This window comes from Hyperolius riggenbachi, chromosome 7, assembly GCF_040937935.1.
Source record: "Hyperolius riggenbachi isolate aHypRig1 chromosome 7, aHypRig1.pri, whole genome shotgun sequence".
Classification (NCBI taxonomy): domain Eukaryota; kingdom Metazoa; phylum Chordata; class Amphibia; order Anura; family Hyperoliidae; genus Hyperolius; species Hyperolius riggenbachi.
Window position 1 is genome coordinate 92,841,445 of NC_090652.1, and position 15,645 is coordinate 92,857,089.

The window sequence follows — 15,645 nt, forward strand, 5'->3', positions numbered from 1 at the left end:
AGAGTTTCTCTGAGCTCCCCAAGGCCCCCTACAGTGCTGTTTACTGAAGCACTTATCTCAACCTGTCTCTCACGGGTTTCTTGTTTAAGGTTCTTCTGCCAGTGCATTCAAATGGTCATTAGTTCTGCTCCGTTTAATCATTTAAAATACAGATTGTAGTTTGTACACTGCAAATTATAAAGAATAATGCAATGTTATAAAAATAAAGCTGCATAACCAAAAATAAAAATGAGACTCTTTTCTTTGATACTTATGTTCTATTAATTATTCGTACTACATATACAATTTATTATATCATAAGTTTTATTTTTCACATGTCACTATAACCATATTCTGCATGTCAGCCTAGACAAGCTCTGTGTCTTATTGGTCACATTTTTGTAGGTTGGAGAGATACGGAAGATGAGGTGGCCCTGGTGTTCATTATCAGAGCCAAGCGTTGCCGGGCTGGTCACTGTGATGATTTCTGGGTTTACAAGGGTAGTCGCTCAGAGCACAGCACTGTCCTACCTGTTGGCTACCGCGAGTCCAACTATGTGGTGGAGCTTTCCATACTAGTGCAGGACCAACAGGGAGCAACTGCCATGGCATTAAACCAGTAAGTGCATCCTGAGGGACCTTCTTTCCTTACTTTCTTTATCCACTCCTTTCCTACACTTGGTGTACTACACACTCCTTTTCTTATATTTTTTGTCCATTCTATTCTTCTACTTGTCTTGGTTTTTTTCTCCAAAATTATTTCATTCCTCTATCCTCTTTTTTTCTCCCTCTTGTTCGCTTCCTCTATTTCAAAATTTTCCTCTCACCTCTGTATTATCCCAGTTCAATCCTTTCTCCTCCCTTTATGCCATAAATGTTGAACTCCGGCCCGCGGGCCAAATTTGGCCCTCAAAGCCATCAGATTTGGCCCTCAGGTGGTTTCCCTAGTTTACATTATGTTTGGCCCACTCTAGACCACCATAGAAGCTATATTGGATGGTAAGCCCTAGATCACCAGGGAAGCCATATGGGGGAGGGGGGCAGCACTAGATACCAGGGAACTGTATAGTAGAAGGAAGGGGGCACTAGACACTAAGAAACTGTATAGTGGATGGAGAGAGCCACTAAACACAAGGAAACTGTATAGGGGAGAGAGGACCACTAAACATTAGGGAATTGTATACATAAGGGAGGACCACTAAACATCAGGGAACTTTATAGGGGATGGAGGGGGCTATTAGACACCAGGGAACTTTATTAGGGAGAGAGGGGGCCACTAGACATTGAGGTCGGCCCGCGGCTTGATCCCAGAGCTCAATTTCGTCCCACTTTGTATTTGATTTCGACACCCCTGCTCTATACTCTTCTCTCTTTCCTGTCCACACCTTCTCCCGTCCTTTAAAGTGTTCATTAATGCAAAAGTGTCTTTAATAAAATATATTTCTATGTTTGCTTTAGATGCATGATTATCTATATCCCTTTACTGTGTAAAATATTTCCACTTCCTGCCTGTAGACTTCACAGAGACAAAATAAAGGTATATAGCCAATCACACCTTCAGATGGGAACATACAAATATCTTGTATTTAAAAAGACATCAACAGTTTAGATATTCTTCAAACATTTACTTATCTTTTTCTTGACTATTAACTCTTCCTGTTCCCTTCATTTACCTACTTTCTCCTTATTTCCATGTAGACCCATTTTTTTCCTTCTACTTTCTTTCTGTCCCTTTTCTTTTCATCCTCTTTCCTTCCCTTCCTTGCTCTTCGTCCATCTTTTCCATTTTGGTTCATACTGCTCCATTTTCTTCCCATCCCTCTGCTCAAGTTCTTCCCATCCCGTTCGATTTCTTTTCATTCCTCTGTTCCACTTCTTGCCATCTTTTTGCTAGAGTTCTTCCCACCCATCTTCTCCAGTTCTTCCTTTCCCTCTTCTCCAATTCTTCCCTTTGCTCTGCTCAAGTTCTTCCCATCTCTCTGCTTGAGTTTTTCCCGTCCCTCTGCTCCAGTTTTTCCCCATCCCTCTTCTCCAGTTTTTCCCATCCCTCTGCTCAAGTTCTTCCCTCTGCTCAAGTTCTTCCCTTCCCTCTGCTCAAGTTATTCCCTCTGCTCAAGTTCTTCCCTTCCCTCTGCTCAAGTTCTTCCCATCCCTCTGCTTGAGTTCCTCCCATCCTGCTTGAGTTCCAACCACCCCTTGTCTTGAGTTCCTCCCATCCTTCTACTTGAGTTCCCTCCATCCCTCTGCTTGGGTCCTTCCCATCCCTCTGCTATAGTTTTCTATCTGAAAGAGTATTATATACAAAACTTCTATTTCAGTTTTAACGGCAGGTAATTTTTTTCCCTTTTTTTGTTCTCCAGCTCCCTGGTAATTTCCATGCCCGATATGCCTAGTCTTGGACAGGACTTTCACAATTTTACAGATAGCTTCCTGCAGGGACTGTTAAAGCAAGGAGACCCCCAACATGTGGCTGAATATTCCTTGGCTCTTATCACGGTTCTCAACGAGGTAAACATCTTGTGTGTATTCTCATGTTTTTTTATGTCTACTAAAAGACATATTTGTTCTGTAAGAAACCTTTTAGGCAAGTAAGATTGTGCTTGTTCTTAGTATGAGAGGGATGCCAGCAAACAGGAAGAGATCAACAAGCTGAATCTGGGAATTGTGCGCAAGAAGATCACTGATGCCCTTATTTCTTTGAAAGTGAACACTGTGGATGACATACGGCAGATAGCAGCTGCCCTGGCGCAGTGTACGGTAAGGCAATCATTTCAGCAAAACTGCTCTCTGAAATCCTTGTGGTAAAGGCTATTCTTTTATATTTTTGTTTCAGCCGCACAGTGAGCACTTTATTAGGAACATTGGGGCATATTCACTACATGCTGGTAAAAGAACACACACACAGTACACAGCACATTTACCAGTAGTGATGCAACTGACCTAACCAGCATTGAGTAATTGCATTGCTAATGTAACACGCACTATACAAGTAACACGCCTTATACTAGCAATGCGTACATTACCTAGGTAACAGAAATACTCAAACTGGAGCTAGTCTAGTGAGGGGATCCAGCAGAAAACCTCCTAGACCAACATCACCTCACTGCTTGTAGCAAACTCTCTAATTTGGTCGCGACCACTTATTTGTGAGAAATAGGGGACCCAGCAGGAAACACTATCGATTAAATAAACTGTAAAATTGCACACCAGGAACCTCCGTCTCTGGTCTTGAGCCGCTGAGATTTGGGCATGGCATTTGCTTTGGCTACCGCCTCTGTTTGCACAATTTACTAAACCTATTTGGTAAATAGCGGAGATAGTGTTTCCCCCGGGGTCCCCTATTTCTTACACATTAGTGGTCGCCACCAACTTGCCGTAAGCAGGGTGTGGCCAGCTGATTAGGTGCTTACATAAATAAGGTGAACAGGTGTTCCTTATAGTGTTCTCTCAGTGTGTATAACTTTTTGGCTGCCATATTGACGATGCCGTTTGGTTTAGCCTGATTCAGCATTGTTTCTCAGTTTGTGGTACTGTGAAGTGAAGGCATTTTTTTGTGTCAAGGTGGGCAACAAGGAGCTGGCATGTGCCGCTTGCCAGCGGACAACTCTGAGCAAGCTTGAGGCCATGATGTCCATCCTGCAGAATGAGACCACACAAGGAATGATGACGCCCACCACCATTGCAGACAATATTCTGAACATCATGGGTGAGTGTGTGCTGAAAAGTCTTGTGTATTAAATATTTAAACTGATATTCCACTGTTCACTAAGAAAAGCTAGGCACCTGGCCCTCATAACGTATCCATAGAACACAGTATACTTACCTGTCCTACCGCCCACAAGAAATGTGTAGTGCCTGGTCTGCTCCAAGGATGAGCGTAATTCCGCACATGCAGCACTTTTATGATCTTCTTGGCAGGGGCTCTCATTCATACATCCCTGCCATGGTTTAAATCGGTACATATTTGTGCTCATATTCGGGACCTGGGGGCATGGTGTAATGACACGCTGCAACTGTATGGGCAGAGTACCTACAAGAGACGCATGTGCAGAGGAGGGCGTCTGTACATTGCTGTGGGGGGCGGTGTCCAGTAATCATTTTTCTCACATATGATGGAAAATCACCTCATGCTTTTTTAGTTCAGGTTTTTCTTAAAGTGGCATAAATACTAATAACTGCAACACAGTAGGAGGAGGAAAGGATAGGCTGCCATTGTTAAACAAATATCTTCTCTGGTTGTAGTGCTGTCTCAGTGGAGTCACAACTGTTTATCTGCAAAGTCATCCTGTTGTTTTCTGTAGTTTGGTAAGTACTGAGTAAGGAGGACTAGCAATGGGCCATTTCTTATCCCATGATTCACGTAACATTGTTTTGTTATAGAGCTAACATTGGTAACTCGAGTACTTTGTATTATTGGTCAGAGCCTCATTTTAAAACATTTTAGCCACACAAAAGTATAGGTGCGTACGTGTTAGTATGCCACCCGGTCAGTTAGGCAAAGGTCGAGCTGAATGACGGCTGACCCTGCTGCCACTGAATTACCGTGCGGTGTTCAATACTATTCTACCTCCCGAGCTGTAGCAAATCGAAGGAAGAAGTAATTCGGGGTTATCGCAGGAACCCCAAATTATCCTTACGCAGGGCACAGACTATAGCATTGCAGCGCACCATCTTCTTGCGGTTCACACCTCCGTGCATGCACCCAGGTGACCAGCTGCTAGTATGTGTACACTGACATTTTAAACTGTTCTTACACAAATATTTACAGCCATCTTTTTGGCATCAAGAAAAAAAAAAATGAAGCCACCTTTCCAGATGTCTGGCTACAGAGATGTGACCTCCAATGCATGCTGGCATTTGTAAACAACAGTCACATCATGTGTGTGTCTGCAGCCCCCGTTGCCTCCAACACCCTGGCCAGTGGCTGTTCTCTTCAGCAGAGAGCATTGTTTTCCCCACTTACCTCTCCCGCCATGTGACATCATTCCTGTGCTGCTTTGCTGGCCGTTCGCCCCATCCCCTTGCATAGCAACTGAACACATTGCTAGCCTGCAGGCTAATGACACATCTGTACAGCCTCGGCCCTGCAATGTCACCTGAGGGATCAGGTCCCGATCCTAGCAGTAGGACATGCCTTGTACAGGTGTACAAGACTTAAAGACAGTCTGAAGCCAAATTAATTTTCTATTTTTAATGTCCATACATGTTAAGCATTATCACCAGAGCTTATTTGCCGCAACAGCGTGGCAGAATGAGGTTTTATCACCCCCAAAATCCTGGGACAAAATTCCACGACTTTCCAGGTCGCAGATTTTGCTGCCCTGGAGAGGCAGAGCTTTGCGCTGTAGCTCTGCCCCCAGTACAGTCAATCTAATCTCCACAGATCGCCGCATCTCCCTGCCACTCAGTCTTCTTTCATTAAGAGGGGCAGGGAGAGGCAGCGTTCTGTGGAGATTGACGCACTGGAGGCAGAGCTACAGTGCAAAGCTCTGCCTCCTCCAGGAAATGAGGGGAGAATTTTGCCCCGGGATTTTGGGGGTGATAAAACTTCGTTCTGCCGCGCTGTTGCAGCGAATCAGCTCTGGTGTTAATGCTTAACATATGTGAACATTAACAATAGAAAATTAATTTGGCTTCAAACTCCCTTCAAGTCTCACAGTATGTGCTGAGTTCTATGGTCACACAAGAACTAAAGAAAGATGAAAAAAGGAAGAAATCAGAAGAAAAAAAAAAAAAGAGCATGATTTGTGTAGCACCAAAGACCACCTCTCCTTCCCTCACCCCCTCCCTTGTCTAGGCCTATGCCTTTTATACAATCTGATTTTTCCAGCGACCCCCAAGTATGATTTACTTTTACCTGACAATTTCCTAAAATACCTGCCATCTGCTCCTGCACTCAGTAAAGCACACCTGAACTGTCATATAACGTGGTGAGATAAACATGGGAGTATATAGTACCAATCCTACTTACAACTTGTCTGTTTTCTCTTTTTATTTATATATTTCTTTGTTGCAAGGGCTTTACCTATGCAAATGAGGCATTCAAACTAAATTAGTTCAATGCAAGCCTGCTCTCCTAAAGAGTATGGTAAATAGAAGCCAAAACACTTGTACCTGGCTGAACAAAGACTGCTGATAGCAGTATAATGCTGAAGATCTCAAAATGTACTGTAATCACTTCTCTGTGTGAGAGCTGAATAGGTTGGATTTTACATCACACTGACATGACTGCTGTTTACAATTCATGCGTAAAATTGCAGCCCTCATAGAGTACCTGAGACGAAGCCCCATAAACACAGTTGCCTCCCTGGCTGTCCTCCCGGTTACTCCGTTAATCTCCAATCTTACCGCTTATTAAGGCTTCAGTTTCCAGTAATTTCAGCTGGTCATGCGGTAGCAGCCTTGGTGACATGAATTTTTATAAGATGTCCGGCAAAATCAGCTGTTTTCTGTGGTAATGCTTTGTAAATGGAGCCCTTAGTCTGACACTTTGAACTGAAGTGGCTGACGCTGTACTGAATTTTATCCTGATACAGCGGCGCCTTGTGGCAGTCATTTTTCCTATGTTGGACTATGTCTGATATTGGGCCTATGCTGGAAAAGGACAATGCTAGACATGCTTATACCCCTTCAGTTACCGTACTTGTAAAATGTCACGCTTGGCACTTTAAATCTTAGGAGTTGTAGTGCAACGTCTTTGCGGGTGGAGTATTGAAGCCGACTAATGAGACTGGAAGAATGTGGTGAGATGAGAGCTTTTAATAATGTCACTGGGCTGGAACCAGAGCGCTAACATACAGAAACACTCCTGGTGAATTATGGGACGTCTCTGGGTTCCCAGAGGCAAGAGATTTATAGTTCTAGGCCTGCACTGGCCTTCCAGAGATATAGGAGAGATCCGTCTTCATTTGCCAGACGTTTCATTGTATATTCTGGAGCCAAGCCGTGATTCGGCGCTGGAGATTAGGCTCAGCCATGCAAAAAATTGGCTTCTGTTTTCTGCCACTGACAACTTGTTAGAGGCCAGATGTCAGTACATTCACTATGCTGTCTCTAAGCTGCTCAGAATGGGTGCGCCACGTTTATTAAGTTGCTAGACTTGACAACAGTTTTGCCCCACAGCAGCCAATCAGATTAGGATGTTGTTTGTGCATCCTTTCTGAATGTAGGTCCACTGTCTTGTGCTTTTAGACTTTGCTTTAGAAGTTATTGAGCCATAGGTCAACCTCCTATTAAACTACACACACTAATATTCAGATTTTCTTCGGAGTTTCCATTTACATTTTACAGAACTGGCCATGCTACTTTAGCCAGAGTCCTGTGGGCAGGAACCTTAATTTGTATGTATAGAAAGGACCATAAAAAACAAACAAATTGCAAGTCTTAAGGTATAAAAAAAAATCACAAAAAATCTTTATTTGGCATAAATACAGGTTATTTCCATAAAAATCTCTGTAAGGGGCTCCTTATTTAGGTAGAAGTATCCAAAAACCGGGATAGAGTTAGCAATCTATGCTTAATACCAGCCCCGTTTTTATGGGCGTGCGATACGTGCAATCGCCCAGGGTGCTTTATTGTGCGGCAGGAGGGGGGGGGGGTCGCCGGAGCGGGGGAACGGACATAATAGTTATAACTCACCTTCTTCATCCGTTCCCCCGCAGTAACAGCGCCCCCTGTGATGACGTACCGCATGTCATCACAGGAAGCGCTGTTACTAATGAGATAAATGCCGGAAAAGGAAGGGCATTGAAGCAGCGCGGGTTCGGCGGAAGCAGGTGAGTTATTACTATTATGTCCGCTCCCCCCCCGCTCCTGCGCCCATACCTAACTAACCTAAACTGCGGGAACCTACCTATTTAACCTAAACTGCGGGAACCTACCTATGTAAACTATAACTGGGGGAACCTACCTAACTAACCTATACTGCGGGAACCTACCTAACTAACCTATACTGGGGGAACCTACCTAACTAACCTATACTGCGGGAACCTACCTAACTAACCTATACTGCGGGAACCTACCTAACTAACCTATACTGCGGGAACCTACCTATATAACCTAAACTGCGGGAACCTACCTATATAACCTAAACTGCGGGGAACCTACCTATTTAACATAAACTGCGGGAACCTACCTAACTAACCTATACTGGGGGAACCTACCTAACTAACCTATACTGGGGGAACCTACCTATAAAAAATAAACTGCGGGAACCTGCCTATTTAACCTATACTGCGGGAACCTACCTAACTAATGGGCCACCCATCTCTGTCAGCAGGCACCGTGGATCACCCATCTCTGTTAGCAGGCACCACAAGCCACCCATCCCTGTCAGCAGGCACCGTGGGCCACCCATCTTTTTCAGGCACAATTGGAACCACATCTCTTGTTGCTGCCATCCTGAGGTCCAGTGTGTCTTGTCACCAGGCACCCAGTGTCCCCCTTTGTTTGTCACCAGGCAACGTGGGCATTATATCTCTGTTAGCAGATGCCACAAGCAACCTTTGCCCTAAAAATCTCTTCTAACAAGCATAAGAGGTGCTCAGATTTTACTGTCATTCACAGGTCATCCCAAGTCTCTGCTGTTGGTCAGTAAGGGCCACAAAGCTAGAGGTCTCTTTTCAGCTTGCTTGAAATCTTTCATCTTGCTTATCTGCTCTACCCGCTAACTTATTTTCAATAACCCATGATGTACCAGAAAGTAGCACCTGGATCAGACAGAGGGGCTATAGTTCAGGACATGTGATCGAAAGGAAATAGCTATCAACTAAAATAAAATATGATGTGTGTAATTAGCAGTTTTTAATGTTATCCAGATTCCTCAAATATAGTAGTCCTGGTGCCTATGGGTGTGAAGTGAAAACCAGGAGCCAAATGGTGTAGTATCGTTAGTATTATTGAAATTGTTGGTAGTGGATACTCACAAAGGAGGGTTGCAGCACCTGCAATCACTGTACGTACCTACGGGGAAATAACCCTTCCCGCTCAGTGTGATGAACACTATGGAAAGTCGTGCGTAATCACCACCGATTTCCGTACGGCCCAGCAAAGCTACTGTCAGTTTTACCTTTCAATGTACAAGAAGCTAATGCTTTTTCTCCCTTCTCTAAAGGTTTCTAAAAATCAGGATAACAACTCATCCAACTTATAGCATTCTAGCTGCTAATGAAACCGAGTTATTCAGTGTTTGCTGATCGCACATGTTAACATATCGATATGTAGTGTCATTTGATTAAGCATTGGCCACATGTTACAAATCTGCCCTTGGATACACTGTAGGCCAATCCATACAGAAATGGCAAAGGTTATTGATAAACTGTGTCATTTTTTTGCCTGTAAAAAGTTTTGCCTACCTTACCCACCAGGGGTTATACACACCCAGTTTTTAGGAAAAGACACAAAGTCAGATTCTATAAAAGTCTAGTCCTTCAGCGACCATCTTGTCTCCTACATTTCATCAACTAAGATCTTCACACACATGCCCTCCAGGAGATCAGGGCACACGGACCTCCATAATTTGCTTTGTTTCAAGGACTCTGATACCAATGCCTACATTTGAACTGGACTATTTTCATTTTTCTCAAAAGGACTGCTCAGCTAATTAATCCTTCTGATTTGCCCCCTTTTGTTTTATGCTTTGTGTTATGTGTTAACTAGTCTATGGAAATGTGTGTAATGCCTCTGTTATTAAAACATCTAAAAATAGTTTTAACGGTTATGACCTGTTCCTGAACTTACACAATTGTACTTGCTCCTCCGAAAATGTTACCTTGTGTTCTATAGTATTTTGCATCTACAACCAGTATGCTGGAATCGGGCACAGATAGACAGATCTGGCGCCGATCCCTGCATACCGCAAAGGGTTAGTTAAGTGTTCTCAGTGTATTATTATAGTTACAGTCGTGCCCCAATTCGCACGTGGTGGCAAGCATTTGAATTGTATGTGTGTGGGTTAATCCTTTGGAGTCAGAACGCTACTCTCTAGTCGGTTCATAGATTGCGAAACCACACATGGGCATCTATACACAAAGTGACAGCGAGACCCAGTTTCTGATTCTGAGCGATTTACCCGATCACGGACCGGCCCTTGCGGTACTTGATACTCAGTATCCCATATCCTCTGGTTTCTGGTCTGTCGCTCTCCTTGAGTATTTCCTAATTGTAGGTGACTACGAATTGGGAATAAACTATCACCTTCAGAGGAAATGCCTGGGCGCTAAACAAAGAGTTTTGTGGGAGCCTGGCAGCCATGCTCTGTACAGTTTACAGATTAGGTTTACTTTGTGTTATTGACCTAAGGAAGCGGGCAAGTACCAGTGAAATGTGAACCTCTATCTATTTTTAATTTTAGTGACTTAGCGCACAGTACATAGAACACTGCATATTGGGACAAACAGAAGGTACTTGCGATAATTCAGCTTTAAGTGGGCATCTGTTAACCGCAATGCACCGTTACTGAATATGCAAATTATTTATTTATGCCCTTGTGCCAGGCTTGCATTCAGAACCGCTGGTGTATAGCATGCCTATAGCTTTACATTTTACACAGCCATATCAACCCCACATGTAGACAGGCTGTTTCAGACTTTTGGTCCTCAGTACATGGCAGAGATTGATAGGGCTGTTAATGCTGTGTGTAAGAAATATAGGGCCAAACCTGTAAAACGACAATATGAAAGCAGGAAATAAACACAGCTAACGCAGAGTTGCCCCTCTGATGGTAAAGTACCAACAAAAAGGCAAAATGGTGCTAATGTGGACTTTGTCATACAGTGTTGTTGTAACAGCAGTCACATTTTTCAGAATTTTTATCTTTTAGTTACTGTCATGATTGTAACTTTCCTGATTTTGTTACAGGAGACGTCATCCATGTTGTGAGCTCCAGATCTTCGATCTACAGTGGAGGTAAACTGTGTGGTGGCTTTAACAATGTGACGGTAGCCTCTGAAGCCTACAACCTGTCCTCCGATCTCATGAGGATCTTGATGAAGTCTAGAGTGCTGAATGAGGAGCCTCTGACCCTACAAGGAGGAGAGATTTTGGCCATGGGAAAACGGTCAGATCCTCTAAACCTGCTCTGCTATAGTAACCAAACAGGTTGTCAGTTCTTCATACCACAAGGCTTTAACACCACCTTCCCGGATTTAACGGACATCATCCAGGTCATGTTCCAAGTAGACTCCAATCCTTATCCCTTCGGCTTCATCAGCAACTATACGGTCTCAACAAAGGTGGCATCTATGGAGTTCCAGACCAGTAATGGCAGTCAGATCCCTGTAGAAAGCCTAGACTCTGACAGGGCTATCACAGTCAGTGTCGCAAACCACACGGGTTTGGCAAATATAACGGCAGGAGTGGCTTCAGTGGAAAGTCGTCGCTCGGTGAAAGTGGACATCGAGGCGGAGAACAGTAATGAGAATGCAGGCCTTCACATCCAGATCACCTATGAAGTACACGATAGTGAGTTATTCATAATATATGGCAAAGAAAAGTGCAGGTATGGCTGGTTCATTATCGGAATGTACTTCGTAAATCACAACCCCGAAAATTATGCGATTTGGGTGCAATTTGCATTTGTCATTCCCGTTGAATAAAATGATAACCACATTGCAATCACCACCAAAATGCTTCATGCAGCACGTTTACGATTTATGAAAATCGCAAATGCTGCAGTGAGAATGATCCTGTAGGGATACATTAGTAGCAGAGCTTTGCAGATCATCAGGTGTGAACCAGCCCTAAAGCAGGTCATAAATGCAACTTATTAGATGTTTAGATGATAATTGTATCTCACAAAACTTGACCACAAATCAGACAAGCAATTCATTGACTGTGGGTAAAACCACTTTCACAAGATTGTCTTCCGATAGGAGGTTACCAAAAAACTTGCCTGTTGCTTTACATAATGTTCAAAGCATGCTTGAAGGCAACAAGTCCTCAGCAGTAGACAGTGTGTTCCAGTGGTATACCTTCCCAGAGTAACAAACAGAAAGGAAGCAGACAGATTTGCATAGATTTAAAATCAGTGTACCTATCGCTATGGCAATAATACAAAAGTATTATAATAGTGGGCACAATCCTCACTAGCAGCATGATGTCACTCCTTTCATACTCTGTTAGGGAGGATTTCATCTGCTATAGTGTTTGGAAGTCTGATTTACACATCTTTATGCACTTTCAGTCGTGATACTTTCGTGAATAGCTCTCTCTTTAATAAAGCTATGGCATTAAACACTACACTGGAAAGATTTTGTTTATCTGGGTTAGGGTTCCTGTGGAAAAGTAGGTCTTGCTTTGGCATTTTTAAGTTAAAGTCTAGTCATTTGGTGATTTGTTTGTTTTTCTTTTTGTTGTACCCTTTTCAAAAAGTGTCTGCCACCAAGAGTGGTCCACCAAAAGTCAGTGAATTGTTCGGTGAACTAGAAGTGCTTATTGTTGTGGAGCATTACCCCAAAGCAACCAATCAAAATCTCAGTTATATAACCGCAGATCACTGGTCCACATGACAGCCCAGGGGCCCCAGGTCTCTCTCACTCACTGGGGCCCCCAAACCACCATGCGACACCTAGAGGGAAGTGCGGGCAAGCCCTGGACCTCTCACCTCCAGGGAACTCACCCCACCACCTCTAAACTGAATGCCAACTGAAACAAACACAATTGCTAACTTCCAGTCAGAGCAATATCCTGCCTCTATCTGGCCAGCAGACGCTAGGCAGCCAATCAGGTGCACTGTCATACACCCTTTGCCTGCTGTACCATACCTAGCAGGAATTACATAGATTAGCATTCAGGTTGGAGGCTTCGGTTGGACGCAATCGTGAATTGCGTCGTTTACAGGGACGCCCCGTGTAGGCACATCTCCCACACGGTCCCCTCCCTAACCACTCACCTGTCAACCGCATCCTAGAAGCTGCAAAAAATAAATTTAAAATCACAAACACTGGTCCACATGACAGCCCAGGGGCCCCAGGTCTCTCTCACTCACTGGGGCCCCCAAACCACCATGCGACACCTAGAGGGAAGTGCGGGCAAGCCCTGGACCTCTCACCTCCAGGGAACTCACCCCACCACCTCTAAACTGAATGCCAACTGCAACAAACACAATTGCTAACTTCCAGTCAGAGCAATTTCCTGCCTCTATCTGGCCAGCAGACGCTAGTCAGCCAATCAGGTGCACTGTCATACACCCTTTGCCTGCTGTACCATACCTAGCAGGAATTACATAGATTAGCATTCAGGTGGGAGGCTTCGGTTGGACGCAATCGTGAATTGCGTCGTTTACAGGGACGCCCCGTGTAGGCACATCTCCCACACGGTCCCCTCCCTAACCACTCACCTGTCAACCGCATCCTAGAAGCTGCAAAAAATAAATTTAAAATCAAGTCTGATTTACACATCTTTATGCACTTTCAGTCGTGATACTTTCGTGAATAGCTCTCTCTTTAATAGAGCTATGGCATTAAACACTACACTGGAAAGATTTTGTTTATCTGGGTTAGGGTTCCTGTGGAAAAGCAGGTCTTGCTTTGGCATTTTTAAGTTAAAGTCTAGTCATTTGGTGATTTGTTTGTTTTTCTTTTTGTTGTACCCTTTTCAAAAAGTGTCTGCCACCAAGAGTGGTCCACCAAAAGTCAGTGAATTGTTCGGTGAACTAGAAGTGCTTATTGTTGTGGAGCATTACCCCAAAGCAACCAATCAAAATCTCAGTTATATAACCGCAGATACCTGATTGGTTGCTTTGGACAGTAGCTCAATTATTGTGTAGATTGTTTTGATAAATCTGTACCCATGCCTCCATATTCTCTGAAAACCTTGGTAAGCCCTTTTTATGTAAATCTCTGGTAGGGTAATTGAGTATGTGTTTCTATGTAGGGCGGTACACCCACTTGGAATCGGAGCCGTACATCTCTGCCTACCTCCATGAGACCAGCCACCCCAACCAATACAACTACAGCACCAGGAAGCAGATACGTGAGGATGCACTGTCAGGAACCGACCACAAGCTGTACACCTTTTTCATTCCTCCTGTGTAAGACAATACCCCAAGAAAACATGTCATAGATCGGTATCTGTAGTTGTCTTAATCTTTGCCTTTGCTGTAATAGTGAAGTATTTATAGCTCTAGGCTAAACATCTAGAGTTTTTGAAAAAAAAATCCCACCATCTTTTAAGAAAAGTTTAGGAAATTTTTAGTGAGTGTGGCCTACGCTCTCTGTACCCCTAACCGACAGGTTAACCTTATCTATCAGACTTGCAGCCTGTAAACGTTGCCAGTCACTTTGACTAATTGCTTTGTAGAGGTATGAGTTTGCAGTTAAATTTTTGGGAATGCAACGTTTCAGAAGTTGATATGTATTGGAAGTATCAACAGGATTACTTAAACTGCAGTATAGTAAAGCAACCACAAGATGTCACTGTGTTTGTAAAGTGCTACAATGATCTCTATGGTATTGTGATTTTCTGTATTCATTTTGTGTTCCTCTCTGTTCTAAGTAAGCTGCATTACCATTAGAGTTCTAACTTGTTATACTGGGTCCCAATCTGCGTGTACAGACCATGCTGCTCTTATGACAACATTGTACCGACAGCATATAAATTGCTAGTGTTGTCATCACATAATGAAAAGGCTAACTGCACTTTGTGGAGTTTCTCTGTAATGTATCCTGATCGTAACAAAAAAAGGTGAAGTTTTATCATACTTTGCATTCTTTCTATCATTTGTCCCATATTGACGATTTTTGTTTTTGCTCTTTAAGGGAAGGTAACCTGACCAGACGCTACTATCTGAACATCACCAATCACTATATGTGGTCCTCTGTGGATGTGACAGTGGGACTCTACACATCCCTGTGTCAGTACTTTGATGGTACTGAGATGAGGTGGAAGACAGAGGGCGTGGTACCCCTGGAGGACACCCGTCCAGACCAAGCCGTGTGCCTTACCCAGCATCTCACCGCATTTGCTGCCAGTCTTTTCGTTCCTCCTCATTCTGTCAACTTTATCCACCCTGTAAGTAAAATTTGAAGTTCCATTTGCTAGGCCATAGCCTTAGTTTGGGTCAAAAGTTACTTTGGCGTATAATTTGGATTTTCTAATGTGTTCCCTTCCTTGGCTGTTTTGTGAGGTCTTAAAGGACACTTGTAGTGTCCTGTAGAGGGATATGGAGGCTGCCATATTTATTTACTTTTAAGCAATACCAGTTGCCTGGCTATACTGCTGATCCTCTGCCTCTAATACTTTTAGCCATAGACCTTGAACAAGCATGCAGTAGATCAAGTGTTTCTGACAAGATTAGCTACATGCCTGTTTCTAGTGTGGTTCAGACACTACTGTGGCCAAATGGATCAACCGGGCTGCCAGGAAACTGGTATTGTTCAGAACGAAATAAATATGGCAGCCTCCATATACTTCTCACTTCAGGTTCCCTTTAATTGTCCAGTGCTGTGGATTTCTAATGCACTTATTTCTTATGGTTGTATGAATAACATCCCCTGGGATTCAAGATAATTTTCTTCTAGGGAAGAACAGTAAAATTATTACCCATGAATTGCATCAGTCCTTTAATGTAAATCTTTTGCTACAAAACATTGATTTATCCTTTGGAGACAAATTGTAGCAGTGACTGGCACACAAGGCCGACTGGTCAAAGCACACACTAGATCTGAA

At 43.5% G+C, this 15,645-nt stretch overlaps 1 protein-coding gene across 4 annotated transcripts in view; it reads left to right on the forward strand.

Moving 5' to 3' along the window:
- Positions 1-15,645, forward strand: part of PKD1 (polycystin 1, transient receptor potential channel interacting) — a 264,518-nt gene that overhangs the window by 145,578 nt on the left and 103,295 nt on the right. For all 4 annotated transcript variants that reach the window (XR_011022701.1, XM_068244337.1, XM_068244339.1 and 1 more), the window contains exons 18-24: positions 385-598; positions 2,340-2,487; positions 2,590-2,736; positions 3,541-3,685; positions 10,837-11,439; positions 13,852-14,008; positions 14,736-14,988. Coding sequence is in view for 3 of the 4 variants with exons in the window: in XM_068244337.1 (XP_068100438.1) it covers positions 385-598; positions 2,340-2,487; positions 2,590-2,736; positions 3,541-3,685; positions 10,837-11,439; positions 13,852-14,008; positions 14,736-14,988 (1,667 nt within the window). In the remaining variant the exon portion in view is untranslated. The remainder of the gene's footprint in view (positions 1-384; positions 599-2,339; positions 2,488-2,589; positions 2,737-3,540; positions 3,686-10,836; positions 11,440-13,851; positions 14,009-14,735; positions 14,989-15,645) is intronic.